At 61.9% G+C, this 19,216-nt stretch overlaps 1 protein-coding gene and 1 pseudogene across 6 annotated transcripts in view; one reads left to right on the top strand and one right to left on the bottom strand.

The window, feature by feature from the left end:
* ADAM11 (ADAM metallopeptidase domain 11) overlaps positions 1 to 19,216 on the top strand; it is a 56,530-nt gene that overhangs the window by 26,064 nt on the left and 11,250 nt on the right. For all 6 annotated transcript variants that reach the window (XM_043536887.1, XM_037886953.2, XM_043536886.1 and 3 more), the window contains exons 5-20: positions 3,422 to 3,507; positions 3,877 to 3,943; positions 6,416 to 6,482; positions 7,569 to 7,636; positions 7,984 to 8,058; positions 8,358 to 8,429; positions 8,619 to 8,785; positions 11,152 to 11,236; positions 11,742 to 11,832; positions 13,046 to 13,097; positions 13,687 to 13,786; positions 14,496 to 14,567; positions 15,108 to 15,200; positions 15,668 to 15,748; positions 16,028 to 16,078; positions 17,150 to 17,213. In XM_043536887.1, coding sequence (XP_043392822.1) covers positions 3,422 to 3,507; positions 3,877 to 3,943; positions 6,416 to 6,482; positions 7,569 to 7,636; positions 7,984 to 8,058; positions 8,358 to 8,429; positions 8,619 to 8,785; positions 11,152 to 11,236; positions 11,742 to 11,832; positions 13,046 to 13,097; positions 13,687 to 13,786; positions 14,496 to 14,567; positions 15,108 to 15,200; positions 15,668 to 15,748; positions 16,028 to 16,078; positions 17,150 to 17,213 — 1,291 coding nt within the window. The remainder of the gene's footprint in view (positions 1 to 3,421; positions 3,508 to 3,876; positions 3,944 to 6,415; positions 6,483 to 7,568; positions 7,637 to 7,983; positions 8,059 to 8,357; positions 8,430 to 8,618; positions 8,786 to 11,151; positions 11,237 to 11,741; positions 11,833 to 13,045; positions 13,098 to 13,686; positions 13,787 to 14,495; positions 14,568 to 15,107; positions 15,201 to 15,667; positions 15,749 to 16,027; positions 16,079 to 17,149; positions 17,214 to 19,216) is intronic.
* Positions 1,483 to 1,601, bottom strand: LOC114020834 (annotated as a pseudogene).

Here is a 19,216-nt window from a genome sequence, read left to right as displayed (position 1 = left end):
CAGGCCTTGGGGGAGGAGAGGGATGTTTTCTGGCCCAGCCCCTGCCTTTCCTGGAGGTGCAGGAACGTGGCTGGGCTGGGCCTCCTGGCCTTGGCTGTGATCCATCTTCTGCCGTGATCCATCTCCTCCTCCTTCCATTTGGAGTCATGCGTGTCGTGGTTCTGACTTTCCTCTTGTTTCCTGTGGCTCCCTGTGTTTTGAGCTCTCCAGGGTGGGTTTTGTGGCGTGCTAAGTCCCAAACACGTGGGCCCCTGAATCGGACCGTGCCTGCGTTCCCAGCAGAGCAATACCCCATGGCAAGCCCGGCTCCATTGGCTCCAAAAGCCCAGCATGGAGCACAGCGAGTCACTGCTGCAGACAGGGCGCAGCTGGGCTACAGATCCCTCCTCCCCACCTGCCACTCCAGCCTGGAGCACTAGTCAGAGCCACAGACGGACAGACAGACAGACAGCCGCGGGCATGCAAGCCAGCAGGCTACGACACAGGCTTACTCCCAAGCTACTCCCTCTGGCTCCTTACTGAGAAACTCCCTGGCTTCTCCTCCTATGGAGGATGCAGGGATGCCCGAGAAGGTCACCAAAGGAGGGCAGTGATCAGCGGGGTGTGCAGCCAGGCAGCCAGTGGTTGGGCACCTGAGGGGTTTTCTGAGGGGGGTGTGGGGGTGGGGGTTGGGGGGCAGGGACTCAGTCGCGGCTCTCCAGGGAGCTAGATGGGACCTGCCATGATCAGTCCCAGGCAGGCTGGGAACGTTGGTTAGCTTTGGCACGTCTGAGATTTGCGCAGACGTGTACTCTATTGAAGTGAACCGACTGGCCGTTCCGAGCAGGGAGAGGGATTCTCCGTCTCTTGGCGTCTGCGGCTCCAGGCCTTTCTGGAAGATGCGTTAATCAAGCACAAGCCGTTGGGCTCAGCACAGCGAGAACGGGGTGAGGTAATGACCTGTGCTACCCAGGAAGTCACTAGATGATCTAATGGCCCCGTCTGACTTCGAACGCTGTGAATCTACGAATCCGGACCAGGCGGGTGGGGTGGCTCTGGCCTGCCTGGTCACCACCTCTGCAGATCAGCTCGCCTGGGCTCTTTAGTGTCCTAGTGCAGTGGTGCCTGCAGACCGCAATCAGGGATCAGGGCCATTGTGCTGGTGCTGCATAGACACATGGCACAGACCCCTCCCCAGGGAGCTCGGGGGGAGCGAGCTAGTCCCGCCGGTAGCACCACAGCCACATGGCCCAGCAGTCGATCAGCGCCAGCCAACACCTGGGCAGTCGGCACAGGGGGTTCCATTGAGTTAGAATCATCGAATCTCAGGGGTGGAAGGGACCTCACGAGGTATCTAGCCCAACCCCCTGCTCAAAGCAGGACCAAGCCCCAGTTTTTGCCCCAGATCCCTAAATGGCCCCCTCAACGATTGAGTTCACATCAAACTCGCATGGGTTGAGCAGGCCAATGCTCAAACTACTGAGCTATCCCTCCTGCCATTAAAGCCTACAGCACCCAGTATTCTCGGGAGGTCTCCCATCCAAGTGCTAACCAGGCCCAACCCTGCTTAGCTTCTGAGATCAGATGAGATTGGGCGTGTTCAGGGTGGTCTGGCCAAAGACATACGGCCACAGAGTTCCAGCTGTCAGTGATCGAGACCCACCAAGCAATCAGAGAGGATTGAGTACAAGGGTCTGTCTCTACTTAGGAAAGCCCCAGGGGCTGGGGTAACAGGGGGGCTGTGGGTCAGGATTGAGGGGCGCTGGCCGCACTGTGTGCGGGGGAGCCCATGGCTGGGATAGCAGGGGGCTGTGGGTCAGGACTGAGGGGCCCTGGCTGAGCTGTGTGGAGGGGAGGCCACGGCTGGGATAGCCGATGGGGAGGGGTCCTGATGCATCTGGACTTTGCCCCCAGAATAGATCAGCAGGGCTGTAAAGACATTTCCGTTCCAGGAGGGTGTGTGTATTGGGGGTGGGGGTCACCCAGGCTGCTCCTATTGCTCTGGCCCACTGGCAGAGAGATCACAGCACACTGCCCCAGCCTGGGGCAGGAGGGCAGCCCCCTTAATGCACGTGGGAGGGAAGCAGAATGACACCAGGTTGCTAGGACTCCAGCGGAGGGGCGGGGGAGCGGGCCACGGCAGGCGCTACCATGTTTAAAAGATGAATGGGTCCTTCCATAAATAGCCTGGCATGTCTCTCGCCCGGCAACCCCGCCTGTCATGCAGATTTCATGGTGCCGCTCAGCACAAAGCCGGCCGTGGAAGTGGAGCAGCAGTAATGCTGAGGGAATGCGAAACAAAGGACAGGCGGGGAGGGGCTGGGCTGCCAGCTCCGCCCTGCCCCGCCAGGGCCTCCTCTGCCCTCACCCTCTCTCTGCCCTTCTGGGCCGCCCTGCTCATGCCCTGCCTCTCCTCAAGTCCTCTGACCGCTCTGTGCCAGTCTGCGGCTGTGGTGACTGGGGACCCCCATCTGTCCCCTGGATGCCCAAGGCTGGGGCTCTGTAACCTGTGCAGGGATGGTTCCTATAAATAGACACAGTGGAGCAAGGCTGCTGCTAGTGCGTCATGCGAGCCTGTGGAGATGGGGCTGCACACACGTGCACCGGCATCTGGAGGAGAAGGGCGCCGTACACACAGACAAGGGCATCCGTGCACTGCTATTGGCAAACATGGACTTTCACATAAGTGTGAACATGATGCACATGCAGACAGGTGCACACACACATCCGGGCAAACACGCATGCATGCCTACATGCAAGGACATGCATGCACATGCAGACAGGTGTGCAGGTAGGGGAAAGCCTATCTAGGAATGCACAGGGACATTGACATGGGCATGAAAATGAGAGCAAAGGACCCACCCTCTCTAGGACATGCATACAGGCAGCTACGACCAGACCAGACAGACAACCACACGGAGGATAAAAGACCCCGCCCCCACACAGACACAGCACAGCCTACATGCAGATTGGTACGTACACAGACATAGAGACTCACACTTCCACATGCATGGGCACACACCTGGAGTACAAGTGTGCCCACATGTGCAGATGGGCTTGTCCATCTGACAGAAGCTGTTGTTACAATCTGAGAGGTGTGCAGGGGGACCCCAGTACCGGTGCAGCGAATGTTGGTGTGTGTAAACACATGGCATCCTAAACCAAGAAGTGGCTGCAAGATGTTATCCCATGTTCCAAGTTGGGAGGAACTGAGGCACAGAGAAGGGCTGGGACTTGCCCAAGATCAGAGCCAGGAATAGCACCCATGAGTCCTGACTCCCAGTCCCTTGCTCTCTTCACTAGACTGTGTTCCCTCCCAGAGCTGGGACTAGAACCCAGGAGTCCTAGCTCCCAATCTCCTCCTCCAATCATTAGCCTGTGCTCCCTCTCTGCTGCAGTCCTGGTGGCTGATGGCTCTCCTTGCCCCATTGTTCTGTTGCAGGGAGCGGGGGAGCACTGTTACTATCAGGGCAAACTCCGAGGGGAGGCGAAGTCCTTGGCAGCTCTGTCCAGCTGCCGTGGTCTGCAGTGAGTACCACCGTGGGCATGAGGGTGGGAGCGGATTGAGCCAGTACAGGGACAGAGCCCCCAGGAGGCTCTGATGCTGGAGTGGCAGTGGGGAGAGAGGGAGCACTCTTGCAAGGCTGCTCACCCTAGGGGGTTTCGGATGAGGGTGGGTGTCATGGCCCTACCCTGCTGGGCAATCCAGAGTGCTGCATTGGCTTTGGGTGCAGGGACTGGGAGGGGAGGTTCTCTTCTGCAGGGCAGCAAACTGGCTGGGGAATTGGGTTGCAGGTCCCTCGCTGCCCAGTGGTGCTGGAAGGTTCGGGGCGGGGGAGGGGGCGGAGAGTGGATCTGCATCCATCTGTGACAAAGGGGTGTCTGCTTTCCCTGCAGCGGTGTCTTCTCGGACGGGAGGGATATGTACCTGATAGAGCCCCGCAGAGCAGCCGAGCGTTGGCAGGTAAGGGCTGGGCTGGAATTCCATCACCCCCCGTGCTGCCTACTTGGGTTCCCGCTCACTCGGCTCCTGTTCCCCGGGGAGGTGAAGGGGAGGCCTAGGGTCACAGCACGGCCAGACACCAGGGCACAAGCCCAGCCTTCCTGGGGCTCAGACTCTGGTGCTGGTTCTGGGCACTCGGACAGCAGTGCTGCTGGGTTCTGGGTGATCAGACGCCGGCGCCAGGTTCCGGGCGCTCGGATGGGTGCTCAGATTCCGACGCCGGGTTCCGGGCGCTCGGATGGGTGCCCAGATTCCGACGCCGGGTTCCGGGCGCTCGGATGGGTGCTCAGATTCCGACGCCGGGTTCCGGGCGCTCGGATGGGTGCCCAGATTCCGACGCCGGGTTCCGGGCGCTCGGATGGGTGCTCAGATTCCGACGCCGGGTTCCGGGCGCTCGGATGGGTGCTCAGATTCCGACGCCGGGTTCCGGGCGCTCGGATGGGTGCCCAGATTCCGACGCCGGGTTCCGGGCGCTCGGATGGGTGCTCAGATTCCGACGCCGGGTTCCGGGCGCTCGGATGGGTGCCCAGATTCCGACGCCGGGTTCCGGGCGCTCGGATGGGTGCTCAGATTCCGACGCCGGGTTCCGGGCGCTCGGATGGGTGCTCAGATTCCGACGCCGGGTTCTGGGCGCTCGGATGGGTGATCAGACGCCGGCGCCGGGTTCTGGGCGCTCGGATGGGTGCTCAGATTCCGACGCCGGGTTCTGGGCGCTCGGACACCAGGTTCTGGTATTGCCTGCACTGGCCCATTTAAATCCAAAGCCCTGCAGCTGAGGCTGCAGCCAGAGGGATTTCCCAGAGTGCCTCCTTTCCCCTTGTTGCCATGGCAGCAAATGGAAGGAGATTCCATTGACATCTGCTCCCCATCCAGTCATTAGCTTCCCCCTCCCCTCCGCTCCCTCAGTCCATGGAGTGTCTCCCCGCCCCCAGCCTTGCCTCGGTTTCCCCAGCCCCACACCATCCCTGCAGGATGGGCAGGCTGTGCCTACAAGGGCTGCTGGGGTGAGAGCCCCTGTGGGGTCTAATAGGCCCTCAAGCTCCGGTGGGTGGGGTAAGGGTGTGGGGCCATGAGGGGCCTCCCCCACTCCTTCCCCTGCTCTCACCCCCTTGCGTCCCGAGGCCGATAACCCAGCTGCCTGGCAGCATGGAATGGCTGAAACCCTATCCCTGCTACCCTGCCGCTGGCCCAGCCGGAAACTGGCCCCTCCAGCCACAGAAGTCATCAATTAATGATCCCTGGTGTCAGTGTGGCGGCAAGGGGCTGAAACACAGCGGGCAGGCCTGGGGATGCCTCCTCTGGCTTGGGAGATGGACTCTGTCCCTGGGACTCGCACTTCTTGGTGCTGGGACCCCGGTCCCTGGGTGGGGGCAGCTCCCGTCGGGCCGGTGCTGGGACTCCAGTCCCTGGGCTGGAGGGGATGCTGGTGTCATGGGAGGCACAACCAGTGTGGGTTGTGTTGGGCACACTCACAGTCTGCAGAGACCTTGCTACCTTGCTCTGGTGGTGAAGCCCTCGCTCCCAGGGTTCCCATGGGGATGGCTCCCCAGCACAGGCTAGGGATCCCCCAGCCAGCTGGCTGGGCCATGCATAGGCAAGGGCAGCTGGTGCTGGGAACCCACTCCCCGGGGCAGTCGGTGCTGGGGAACCCCCTCTTCTTCTGCCCCCCTCCCCCCCCCACTTGTCCCTGTCTCCCTTGCAGAGAGCCTCTGTGGGCAAGTTCACTCAGGGGAACTCCAGGGCCCTGCTCATCCTCCTGTTGCCTGGGGCTGGGGTCTGTGTGGGGGGTGGGGCTGTAAAACCCGGAGCTGGAACCTGTTTCTCTGACTCCTCCTTATAGTCCAGAGCTCTGGCCCTCTGCTCAGCTGCTCGGCCAGATGGGCAGAGCCTAAGAAGGGTCTCCCTCCTCTGCTCCTTGGCTCATGGATGACACAGTAGGGACCTTTTCTGAAAGGCTCTGATGAAAACCTGAACTCATTGTCCCAAATCCAGGACCGCTCCCCTGGTGCCACCCTCAGGAGAGAGAACTGGGCAGGGAGGCATTCCTCATACCTCATTCTGGGAGCCTCTGTCACACTGAAGGATCCCACAGATGCAGCCCCTCTGGGGTGGGGCAGAGTGGAGAACAATCCCACTCTGCTGGAGTTGTCCCCTATTCTGCACCCAAGGCCCCAGGGATAAACAGGAAGCAATCCTGCAGTGCAGGCAAGTCCCGGGAGGCAGGGTGGAATTACCTGAGCAGTAGGTGGCCAGTGCACTGGCATTACCCACCCGTCCATGGGGGCGTGCTCCCCCTCCCGCCACACACTCAGGAAACCAAGGCACGGTAGCTTCTGGCCCCAGCCTGCCCTGTGAAGGGGGCTGTGGCCCAGGCTGGAGGCTGGAGCTGGGAAAGCCACCGGTGACCTTCCTGCTCTCTTGTTCCCTGCGCAGGGGCCCCTGCCTCACCTGATCCAGCGCATGCCTGCTCCCCGGCCCGCTCAGGGGTGCACAGAGCCAGGTGAGTGGTGCATGCGAGCCCCGCTCCCCATGACACAGTGGCCTTAAGTTGTGTTAGGGCCATTGAGCCGAGAAGCCGGCGGGAAGCAGATCTACAGAAGCTGCTTCGCCCCCCCATGTCCATTCTATGGGCTTCCCTCAAGGTGGGTTTGCCTCCCCGGCACGCCCAGCCCTCTGCCTGTGCTGAGAGCTAGCTCCCTTCTCACCTGGTGTCGGATCCACAGCTACGCCCCAGCTTTGGAACCCACTCTGGGAGGAGCCCTTCAGTGTGCCAGACCCCATAGGTCTCATTCTTCCTTCAAGTGGGGCACATGGCCTCACCGCCTCCTGAGCCTGGTCCTCTGGGGGGTCACCCCGGGCGCTCTGCTCCGCCAATCCCACTGCCCTGGACTCTGGTTAGGAACTTGCCCCTCAGCAGGGACTGATGCACCTCCCCAGGTATTCCCAGTGAGGCTCGCAGCCTTGCCAGAGCAGGTGGGCTGATTAGTCAGCTGGAATCCAGCACAGGGAGCCCTTAGGGAAGCCCAGAGAACTGCAGATTAAAGCATTGTCCCTTCTGACCAGCCCAGAGCCCTGCCAAGCTGCAGTGTCCTCCACTTGCAGGCTTTGTCTCTCTGACTCCTTCTTTGGTCAGTTCCCAGGGGAGAGGGCCCTTTGTTCTGGAGCAGGAGTCTCTGCTCCGCTTCCCTGCTGAGAGGCAGGAAAAGCCCCCTCCCTCTGGGCTGTGGGTTGCTGAGTGTCAGTGTCTTGGTGACTGGGTTTTCCATGGTCGTCTTGGATTTTCCATTGATATGGGTCGGCCTTGGCCAGTCCTTTTTAAGGACCGGTCAGTCCGCTCAAGGCACGTCTCTGAGCCTGCCTGGAGAGCAAACCTGTTCCCAACCAGGCACACAGGAGTCATACAAAGTATTGCAAAAAGTTCCCACTTCATCACACCTGGTCACTTCCACCCCTGCCCAGCAGCAGCCCTGGCTCTGCCTGCCACTGGACCCTGGCTGGAGGATCCAGCCCTGTGACCATCTGCCTTGGCCCTGCCTGCCAGCCCCATCATCACCCCCACCTGACCCAGCTGCGCTTCTGCCCCTAGGCTGCCTGTTTGCTGCCCTGAGTCACCAGGGCCCAGACACCCAGCCCAGACTGAGAAGGAGGCGGCAGGTAGGGCACTGCTCAGCCAGCGGGCTGAGGGGGAGGAACCGAGTGCTCAGGGGTGGGCTGGGGAGCTGGGGGGGGGGGGGGGGGGGAGCTGAACGCTCAGGCTGGTGGGGGGAGGGGAGCAGAGGGCTCAGGGGCCGGGGGAGGGGTGCTGAGCTTTCCAGGGCCAGCCGTGCAGGGCCCAGACTGGCCAGGAACCAAAGGCTGTTCAGTCCCAGCCAGAGGCTGGCTGGGCCGGTGGCCCAGGGCAAGTGTCCCCAGAGGGGACCGTGGGCCCTGTCCGTGTCCAGCAGCCCAGAGGGTTCCCTCGGCCCCGCGCTCTCGCTCACGTCTCTCTCTGCGTTCCCCAGGTGCGGCGAGCCCAGCGCACCGTGCACAGCGAGACCAAGTACATCGAGCTGGTCGTGGTCAACGACCATCAGCTGGTGAGTGCGTGGCCCGGGGCCCCTCTCCCCTGCAGAGACGGGACGGCCCGGCCCTGGGGCCAGCCAGGGTCTCAGCTGTGCTCAGGGCAAGAGGCAGGCTGAACACAGCAGACTACCCAGGGCACAGCACCTGCCTATCCCAGCAGGGGGCGCTGTGGGGAGCGGGGCAGGAGCGCTGGCTGGGGACGGGGGGGCGGAACTCCTGGCTGCTCCAGCCCCGACCTCTCCCAGCAGGGGGCGCTGTGGCGGGTGGGGTGAGAGCCACCCTGCATTGCTCTCCTGTGTGTGTTCTTTTCCAGTTCGAACAGTTGCGCCGCTCTGTGGTCCTCACCAGCAACTTTGCCAAGTCCGTGGTGAACCTGGCGGACATGGTGAGTGCTGGCTGTGTCCTCTCCCGCTGCCGGCTGACCTGCTTGGATGAGTGCGTGGGGGGGGTTCCCCGCTGAGAGAGCAGGGGTGCCTGGGGAGGGCCATGCACCACCCTCATGTCCCAGGAGCCTGGGGAGGTTGCAAAGGCTGCTGGGATTGTAATGGCCTGCCCCCTTCCTCTGCCACTGCAGATATACAAGGAGCAGCTGAACACGCGCATCGTGCTGGTGGCCATGGAAACGTGGGCCTCCAAGGACAAGATCCACGTGGAGGAGGATTCGTTGCAGACGCTGAGCGAGTTCATGAGATACCGGACGGAGGCGCTGCCGGAGCAGAGCGATGCTGTCCACCTCTTCTCGTGAGAGCTGGGACGGCCGTGCAGCCCTCCTCGCTCCCCCACAGCCGGCACTCCTGCCCCGCTCCCCACAGTGCCCCCTTCTGGGAGGGGCCGGGATTGGAGTAGCCGAGAGCTCCCCCACAGCTGGTGCTCCTGCCCCGCTCCCCACAGTGCCCCCTTCTGGGAGGGGCCAGGACTGGAGTAGCTGAGAGCTCCCCCACAGCTGGTGCTCCTGCCCCGCTCCCCACAGTGCCCCCTTCTGGGAGGGGCCAGGACTGGAGTAGCTGAGAGCTCCCCCACAGCTGGTGCTCCTGCCCCGCTCCCCACAGTGCCCCCTTCTGGGAGGGGCCGGGACTGGAGTAGCCGAGAGCTCTCCCCACAGCCAATGCCCCTACCCTGCTCTCCGCAGCGCCCCCTCGTGGGAGGGGCCGGGACTGGAGTAGCCGAGAGCTCTCCCCACAGCCAATGCCCACACCCTGCTCCCCGCAGCGCCCCCTCCTGGAGAGGCTCATGTTGAGAATACACATAGTATTTTGCAATTTTAACTCTGATTAACTAATCCTCACAGTCCTCTGTGGGGTAGGGCAGGGTCATCATCCCCATTTTATAGATGGGGAAACTGAGGAAATGCAGTAGATCTCATCTACCTGGATTCCAGTAAAACTTTTGATATAATTCTACATGGGAAATTATTGCTTAATGTGGAGAAGATGGAGGTTAATATGATTAGTGAAAGGTGAGTAAGGAACTGGTTAAAGGGGAGATTAGAGCAGGTCACACTGAAAGATGAACTATCAGGCTGGAGGGAGATTACAAGTGGAGTTCCTCCTGGATTGGTCCTGGGACCAAACTTATTTAACATTTTCAATGACCTTGGCACAAAAAGTGGAGTGTGCTAATTAAATCTGCAGATGACAGGAAGTTGGGAGGAGGACTGGAGTATCCTACAAGAAGATTTGAATGACTTTTGAAAACTGGAGTAATAGTCATGGGATAACATTGAATAGTGCAGAGTACAAAGGCATGCATTTAGGAACTACAAAAACTTTTGCTATAAGTGAGGGACTTCTCAGCTGGAAGTGACAAAGGTGGAGAAAGACCTGGTATATTGGCTGATCACAGGAGGACTATGACCCGCCAATGTGATGCGGCTGTGAAAAAGGCTAATACGATCCTAGGATGCATCAGGCGAGGTATTTCCAGGAGAGACAGGGAAGTTTTATTGCCCTTATACAAGGCACTGGTGAGACTCATCTGGAACACTGTGGGCATGTCTGGTCTCCCGTGTTTAAGAAAGATGAATTCAACAGACAGGTGCAGGTGCAGAGAAGGGCTGCTAGGATGATCCAAGGAATGGAAAACCTACCTTAGGAGAGGAGACTTAAGGAGCTTGGCTTGTTTAGCCTAATCAAACAAAGGCTGAAGGGAGATCTGATTGCTCTCTAAAAATACATCAATGGGATAAACACCAGGGAGGGAGAGGAGTAACTTAAGTTAAGGGCCAGTGTTGGCACAAGAACAAATGGCTGTAAACTGGCCAACAACATGTTTAGGCTTGAAACTAGGCCAAGGTTTCTGCCCATCAGAGGAGTGAAGTTCTGGAGCAGCCTCCCAAGGGGAGCAGCGGGGGCAAAAAACCTAACTGGCTTCAGGACTGAGCTTGACGAGTTTATGGAGGGGATGGGATGATGAAACTGCTGACAGAGGCATGTGGCCCACGCGCACCTGTTATTAGCAAATATCCCCAATGACTGGAGATGGGACACTAGATGGGGAGAGCTCTGAGTTACTACGGAGAATTCTTTCCCCGGTGTCTGGCTGGTGAGTCCTCCCCACATGCTCAGCGTCTAACTGATCACTATATCTGGCTGGGAAGGAATTTCCCCCCAGGTCAGATTGGCAGGGACCCTGGGGGGTTTTCACCTTCCTCTGCAGCCTGGGGCACGGGTCACTGGCTGGTTTGAAGAAGGGTAAATGCAGGGTTCTCTGTGACCTTGATGTAACCATGATTTGAGGATTTCAGTAACTCAGCCAGAGTTTCTGGGTCTGTTACTGGAGGGGGTGGGTGAGGTTCTGTGACCTGCGATGTGCAGGAGGGCAGACTAGAGGAGCACGATGGTCCCTGCTCGCCTTAAGTGTATGGGTCTATGAGACATGGAGGGGGAAGCCTGAAACTGTTAGTCAGTGGCAGATCCAGGAAGAGAACCCAGGAGTCCTGGCTCCCAGGCCTGGCTTTTGACAGGAGGGCATGTCGTCTTTCCATTCCCTCCTCCATGGAAGGTTCCTTTCACAAGACCAGCCAGGCCTGAGCCCTTGGGTGCGAGTGACGCTAAGAGCCAGCCAGTTGGGCTGCCACCCTCACCTCCTTCCTCTTTGCTCCCTTGCAGTGGGAGGACGTTCCAGAGCAGCCGCAGCGGGACTGCCTACATCGGAGGGATCTGCTCGCTCACCCGGGGTGGGGGTGTCAATGAGGTGGGTGGGGAAGAGAGTCCTGCCTGTTTTGGGACAGAGGAGTCCAGGGGCTTGGAGGGAACGTGGTCCTCTCCATGCAACTTTGACCCTCAGCCTAACACAGCCTCTGCCTTGGAGATAGGACGTGGGGGGAGCAGTGGGAGGGTGCTGGGCTACAAAGCAGGATACTGAGAGGCTGTGGGACTGCACTGGGAGGCCATGGGATTGTGGGGCAGGATTGTAAGGGGTTGTGGGGCTGCAGGATCTGTGGGGGGGGGTATGGGATTGTGGGGCAGGGTTCTGGGAGGTTGTGGGGCTGCAGGATGTGGCAGGGGGGCTGGAGCCTGATGCTGGGGGAGGCAATGGATAAGGGGCTGTGAAGGGGGCATGTGGGAGCTCAGGGAGCCCGATTTGCAGAGGCTTGCACTGTTCCCCATGGGGATGAGCGCACAGACCGGGGCTGCTGGAGTCTCTCCCCTCCCAGCAGCTCTGATGGCTTTGTCGTTTCCCTCGCCGCCCCACGCAGTACGGGAACGTTGGCGCCATGGCTGTGACTCTGGCTCAGACCCTCGGGCAGAACATTGGCATGATGTGGAACAAGCACCGGAGCTCTGCAGGTAAGGTGCTGAGCGCGCAGAGGAGGGCTGAATGTTTGGCTCTGAACCTGCAAGGGGTGCCAAGAACAGCGGGCACTGCCGTTCAGTCAGCATGTGTGCAAGGTCACGGGCTGCAGCTGTTCCACCAGGGGCTGGGCATGTGCTAAGCAGCGGACTGCTAGGCCAGTCCTTGGGTGGGGAACCTAGGTGCTGCAGGAAGAGTGGTGCATCAGTAGGGGGCACCCTTCTGAGCCTTTACTGAACCCACTTTCCCAGCTTGGTGCTAGGGGCGCTGGTACCTCCTACAGGTGAGACACCAACTCAGCTTCTGGCTACATCAGGTGGTGAAGCACTGGAATGGGTTACCTAGGGAGGTGGTGGAATCTCCGTCCTTAGAGGTTTTTAAGGCCCGGCTTGACAAAGCCCTGGCCTGGATGATTTAGTTGGGGTTCGTCCTGCTTTGAGCAGGGGGTTGGACTAGATGACCTCCTGAGGTCTCTTCCAACCCTGAGATTCTATGATTCTATGTGTGGTCAGTTCAAGATCCCCTGGGCTGGGTGCTAACCCATCTCAAACATCATGGCAGCTCCGTGTGCCTGGTAAGTGCCATGGGGCAGAGAGGCCTGCGGAGCTAGAGGCTGGAGTGTGAGTACGGGTGGAGTTGGCTGCGTGTGTGCAGTGGGCAGGGAGGAGCGGGTGTTCGAACTGACTGACCCGGGAAAGCAGGCTGAGCTGGGGCGCGTGGCTGGGGCGATGGGGCCAAGCAGGGGTTTGGTGAGTCAGGCGGCAGGGGAGGTGAGAAGTGCCTGCTACTCTCTCCAAGGTGCTAGGAGCAACAGGCTGCAGAGCTGGGGCTGGGATTGCCCCATTGCCAGCATGTACCGTCAGGGGGGCTCTGAATGAGGGTCAGCCCTGGGGCGGGGTACCAGACCAGCGGGGCCTGGTGGGGGAGATTGCGCTCGGGATAAGTCAGGGTCCCCGTCCGAGCAGCACATTACTGAATCCTGGCTTTGAGGACTTAGGAAGCCGATTTGGGGCTGCATTCTGAAATGACAGAAGGGGGTGCTGTGTCCCCATTGCTGGGGCAGCTGAGCCCGCTGCTTTGCAACCCACTGTGGCCTGGGGAGTGCCGGGGGTGGAGCGGGGGTGAGGCTCTTTCCAGATGCCCCAGGCGGGCTCACTCTCTGGGCCTTAGGCCCCACGACTTCAAGGGCTGCCACATGTCTCTCCGCAGGGGACTGCCGGTGTCCAGATTCCTGGCTGGGGTGCATCATGGAAGACACGGGGTGAGTTCCCTGCTGGATCCAGTGGGTGGGAGCAGGGGGAGGGCTGATCTCGCTGGTGAGGCCTGTGTCTCTGTGCAGAGCGGCACGGCTCCTAGGCTGGCCTGACAGGTGCCAGCAGCCACACATGTTAAGTTCACCTGTTGTGTGCTCAGAGAGCCTCCTCCCAGACCCCACTCAGCCCTGGGCTGGTGTGTGACCCCTGGCTATCCACTGCTGAGGGACCGAGCTAAGCCTGCAGCAGCCAGGATGTGGTCAGTCCGGCCTGACCCCATGGGGCACCCCCCTCTCCCTTGCTGTCACAGCTGATGCTGCAGGAGCCTCAGCAGAGGGACTGGCCTGCAACCCCTGGGCACTGCAGGGCTGGGAATGCCCAGCCTGCGGGTGACTCTAGGCATCGCCAGAGAGTCGAATGCTCAGCTAGTGCGTTTCCTCCTGAGCTGGGTAGGACGCAGAGTGTAGTAGGAAATACACTGTGGGGCAGGCGCACGGCCCTGGCTGGCTGGGGGGCGGGGGGGGTAGCACATGGCACTGGGTGCCCATCCCAGGGCACTGAGCATGGCAGCTGTAACTGTGCTGTCTCCTCCCCCAGGTATTACCTCCCGCGCAAGTTCTCCCGCTGCAGCATCGAGGAGTACAGCCAGTTCCTGCAGGAGGGTGGGGGCAGCTGCCTCTTTAACAAGCCCTTAAAGGTACCCCCCCCCCCCGCCCTGGCCAGGCCTGTGGGCTGGACTCCTAACTGCCCTGGCAGCACAGTCCCGAGAGCTGTTCCCCTTCGCTGGGCTTGGCGGCTCTCCCGCCTCCCAGCTCCCGGGCCCCCAGTGTCCACAGCAGAACACAGGCCCCTGGCCAGCTGGCTGAGCAGACAGGCCCAGGTCTGAAAGGGCCCCAGGAGGGGGTCGCCTTTGGGCAGGGTGGGTGCCTAGGCGGGGCTCCCAAGGCTCCAGAAGCGCTGGCTTGCAGGGCAGGGGCAGGGCACCGAATTGCTCCTGAGCTGGGAGACGGCTGAGCCCCCAGCAGACGGGGAGCTGGAGTGGGGAGTTCCCCCCTTCCTGTCGTGTGGGGCCAGGGTGGGATCCAGAGCCTGCCGCCTTCGCCTCAGCAGCAAAGGAGCCAGATGTTCGTCTCTGCGACTGCAATTCCCAGGGCCGCAGGGTTCTCGGGACGAGCCCGGCCCAGCTTCCCGGCACAGGGGAGGCAGGTCCAGGAAGGCCTTGGAAACACATCCTGCACCCTAGCTGCCTGGCTCCCTCCTGCCCGGTGACGTGGGGAGCCCCGGGCAGGGCCCAGATCCCCTGTGTCTGTGCAGTGCTCGGCCCCAGCGCCACGTGCCCCATAGCATGGCCCATGCCCGCACCAGGACAGCTGCAGGAACCGTCTCCTCTCCCTTCTCCCCTGCAGCTGCTGGACCCCCCTGAGTGTGGCAATGGCTTTGTGCAGGCCGGAGAGGAATGCGACTGCGGCTCGCTTGCGGTGAGGGGCTGCGCAAGAGGGTGGTGCCTGTTTTCAGTCCCCCCCAGTCCACCCATGAGCCACTGGAGTGGAGGACATTGGGGGAGGGGCACAGTTGTGGGATGGGGACACTGGGGGCTGGGCACCTGCCCCCAGCCCTGATCAGGGACCAGGTGTTGTATGTGGGGTTGAGGGAGAGGTGGGGAGAGGCCTGGGCTGCTGGGGCTGTTGCCAGGCCTTGGGGTGCACGCTGGGGCCTGCCCCCACCCCCTGCACTTCAGCAGGAGCGAAGACACACGTCAGAGGCTAAGGAGGATTCCTGGAGTCTGGCCCTGCTGCTCCCGGCCTGCAGCTCGGGCTCAGGCACTGGGGAGGCAGGGACGGGGCGGGTCAGCGCGTGTGTGCTGGGCCTCGGGGAGGGCACGGGGGGGGGCATTCGGGAGCAGGCATTGCTGGCTGCTTGGCGGGTTGCAGCCTTGACCCCGCAGCCCACAAGCATGAGTACGCGCCGTCTGACACTGACCACCCCCACGGGCGTCTGCTTGTGTCTCTCCTGGGCAGGAGTGTGCAAAGGGCGGCGGCAAGTGCTGCAAGAAGTGCACCCTGACCCACGAGGCCATGTGCAGCGACGGGCTCTGCTGCAAAGGCTGCAAGGTGAGACTGGCGAGAGCGAGCTGCTGTCCCGCCCGGTGGCCAATGCAGACTGCGGGCACTAGAGGGCGATGTGGTCACAAGTGCCCGGGCAGGGCCCCTCCAGGGGCAGGGCAGGTTATTAATGAACCATTCATGTGCCAGAGCCAGTCCCTGCCCTGGCCTTCCCACACGGAGCAGGGAGCCTGGTGTCCTGGGCAGGGCAGGGAGGGACGGAGCCAGCCAACGGGCCCCAGGGAGCGAGTCGCCAAAGGACCCCCAGGAGCCCGGACCCAGGGTCACGGCACTGAGGGGCTGAGCACATGCCCTTCCGGTCCCTGCGCCCTGGCCAGGACGTGGTGAGGGTGCTGCAGCCAGCCTGGAGGGGGGATTTCCGCCTCGGGGACTCGGCAGCGCTGATGCGGGCTCCTCTCTTGCCTGTCCTCCCGACCCCCCGCATCAGTCATGGCCTTCGCTCCCGTCTCTTTCAGTACGAGCCGCGGGGCACACCATGCCGGGAAGCCGTGAATGAGTGCGACATCCCGGAGAGCTGCACTGGGGACTCCAGCCAGGTGAGAAGGGGCTGGGGGGCAGGGGCAGGACTCCTGCCTGGCCGCTGTGCAGTGGCTTTGGAGCAAAGTGCCTCCAGCACGTGGGCTGTGCTGTGCGCGGCCTGCCCCAGGCCCGGCTCTGACTCTGGAGGAGCCGAGGGGGCGCCTGGCGGGCAGAGCGGGGGCAGGGACCCAGCCTGGGAGCTGTGGCTGAGGGGGCCTGGTGGTGTGTGGTGTGGGGGGTCAGGGCTGCGAGGCACTGGCAGAGTTGTGTGCGAGACTCCCTTTCTTTCTCTGCAGTGCCCACCCAACCTGCACAAGCTGGACGGCTACTTCTGCGACCACAAGCAGGTAACAGCCCCACATCCCCGCGCCCACTCCCCGGACAGGCTGGTTGGCATGGCCCCACACCCACTCCCTGGACGGGCTGGTTGGCACAGCCCCATGCCCCCACGCCCACTCCCCGGACGGGCTGGTTGGCACAGCCCCATGCCCCCACGCCCACTCCCCGGACGGGCTGGTTGGCACAGCCCCATGCCCCCACGCCCACTCCCCGGACGGGCTGGTTGGCACATCCCCATGCCCCCACGCCCACTCCCCGGACGGGCTGGTTGGCACAGCCCCATGCCCCCACGCCCACTCCCCGGACGGGCTGGTTGGCACAGCCCCATGCCCCCACGCCCACTCCCCGGACGGGCTGGTTGGCACAACCCCATGTCCCCACGCCCACTCCCCGGACGGGCTGGTTGGCACATTCCCATGCCCCCACGCCCACTCCCCGGACGGGCTGGTTGGCACAGCCCCATGCCCCCATGCCCACTCCCCGGACGGGCTGGTTGGCACATCCCCACGCCCACTCCCCGGACAGGCTGGTTGGCACATCCCCATGCCCCCACGCCCACTCCCCGGACAGGCTGGTTGGCACATCCCCACGCCCGCTCCCCGGACAGGCTGGTTGGCACATCCCCATGCCCCCACGCCCGCTCCCCGGACAGGCTGGTTGGCACATCCCCATGCCCCCACGCCCGCTCCCCGGACAGGCTGGTTGGCACATTCCCATGCCCCCACGCCCACTCCCCGGACAGGCTGGTTGGCACATTCCCATGCCCCCACGCCCACTCCCCGGACAGGCAGACGTGCCTGCTCCCGCAGACAGGCTCCCTGACACGGCTGCTTGTGCACACAGACTGGCACTCCTGCTCTATGAAAGATGCTCCCAGTGACTCCCATACACAGCCCAGCCTGACGCGTGGCCTGAGGCAGCCGGTGGCCGGCCAGGGACACGGCTGCTCCAGCGAACTCTGTGATGCCTGCCCTCGTGCTGTCTGGCTGCCGTCCCCATGCCAGGCCTGGGAGCACGTCAACACGCGTGTGCCCATGTGCAAGTGCTGCTGTGTGAAATCGGCTCTCTCTGCTCCACAGGGCCGGTGCTTTGGGGGCAGCTGCAAAAGCCGGGACAGACAGTGCAGTGCACTCTGGGGGCGTGGTAAGTGCCTGGCTGAGCTCTCCAGCTGGCCTGGGGGTGCAGAGCTGCAGTGAGATGAGGGAGCGCATGCACAGGGCAGGGGTGCCGTGGGGGGCATGTGTGCAGAGCAGGCTGGAGGCTGAATGCCAGCACAGAGCGGTAAGTGCAGGACTGGCAGCTCCGGAGTCTGAGACCCTTGAGCCGATCTCTGCCCTGGGCGCTCTGGGTGCACTGCCCTCGGCAGCCCTCTAACCCTCCGCTGGCCAACGCAGACAGACTCCGGGCTCTCCCTGCGTGTCTGTCACTCCCTGCCTGCCGGCCTCGCTACCCGGATTCCAGTAGAGTCACTTCCAGGTCACCGCACGGTCAGTGAGAGCAGAATCGGGCCCTTTGCTTACGCTCAAGCAAAACCACATCAAGCCCCGATTCACTTCCAGCGATTTCACACGGCAGATCCCCCTGCGGCCGCGCTTCTCCTTGGCCAGCAGAGACGCAGCTTGGAAGCCCTCAGTTAAAGGGAACCTGCCAAAGGAAACATCATGGCCCCCACCCTAGGCTGGCTTCCCTCCTCTCCCTGTCAGTGCCTCAGTGCCGCGGAGGAGCGATGCACCTGCCTTCAGGTGGGACCCCGGGCACCATCAGAACAGATGGCGCAGGGTGGAGGGCAATGGAGAACCGGCCCAGATATTTGCAATAAACCACTATGGATGTTAAGGGTCAAGGCCCATTGAAATGAGTGAGGCCAGGACATCCTGATGGGCTAGTTCTCTTCTTGCCATGGACCCCAACAGGTCTGGCTGTCCTCCAATTGCCTTCCATGCAGTGACACACCCCAGTGTAAGGGTGTCACGGAGTCCCTGGGTGATGCTCTGGAACTGCTCCCCATGAAGCCAGTCAGGACTCTGGGGAAGTCTCCTTTCTGTGAGCAGCCTGTCTGCAGGACACACAGCTCACACGGCTTCCACCTTCCTGGGTCTGACCTCGGAGCATTCAGCATCCTCTGCCCCTCCGTGCGTTTCCCACAGCGAGTCCGCCCAGGCGGGGTCCTGGGGAAGCCAGAGGGTCCTGCACCCCAACTTCGCAGTCAGACGTGACTCTCAGCCAGCCAGTAAAACAGAGGTTTATTAGACGACAGGAACATAGTCTAACACAGAGCTTGCAGGTGCAGAGAACAGGACCCCTCAGCTGGGTCCATTCTGGGGGGCAGTGAGCCAGACAACCACATCTGCACTTCACTCCATGTCCCAGCCAGCCCCAAACTGAAACTCCCTGCAGCCCCTCCTCCTCTGGGCTTTGTCCCTTTCCGGGGCCAGGAGGGCACCTGATACCTTTGTTCTCCAACCCTTTAGCTCTCACCTTGCAGGGGGGAAGGGCCCAGGCCATCAGTTGCCAGGAAACAGGGTGTCGGCCATTCTCTGTGTCCACACCCCTGCACACACCTGCCCTCTAGGGCTCTGCAGCGATCATACACCCTTATCCCACCCCCTAGATACTTAAGAACTGCCTAGGGGAAACTGAGGCACCCCCACACTATTCAGAGGAAACATTAAGAACAGTCCCACTTTGTCACAAAGGGCCCGGGGGACAGGCCTGCGGCTCGTCAGACACTGCCTGGCTGATCAGTGGTCCCGGCTCATGCTCTCTGTGTGCTCTGCATGTCACTCTGCACTCACGGCTAATCCCTCTCCCGGTGCCTGCAGCCCTGCCCCGCTCTGCAGAAACCCTGGTGCCACTGGAGTGTGTGGGAAGGAAGCGGCCCTGCCAGCCGTACCCCTAACGTTGGGGCTGAGCCCCGGCATGGCCCTTGAGGGCTGTCCGCTTGTTCGTTCTCAGCCACGGGGCTTAGTGAATGCAGCCATTGTGGGACCCGGCCTGGCCAGTTGCGATGCTGCACGTGTGGCCAGTAACAGGGCTACAGCACAGGGCTGAAGGAAGGAGCCTCAGGCAGTTCTGGGGTCTGGGACTCCTGGGTTCTGTTCCTGGCTCTGGCACTAACTCAGCTAACACTCCCTGCCCCACCACTA

The sequence above is a fragment of the Chelonia mydas genome, chromosome 27 (genome assembly GCF_015237465.2).
Source record: "Chelonia mydas isolate rCheMyd1 chromosome 27, rCheMyd1.pri.v2, whole genome shotgun sequence".
Classification (NCBI taxonomy): domain Eukaryota; kingdom Metazoa; phylum Chordata; order Testudines; family Cheloniidae; genus Chelonia; species Chelonia mydas.
This window is presented reverse-complemented; position numbering and strand designations above follow the sequence as displayed.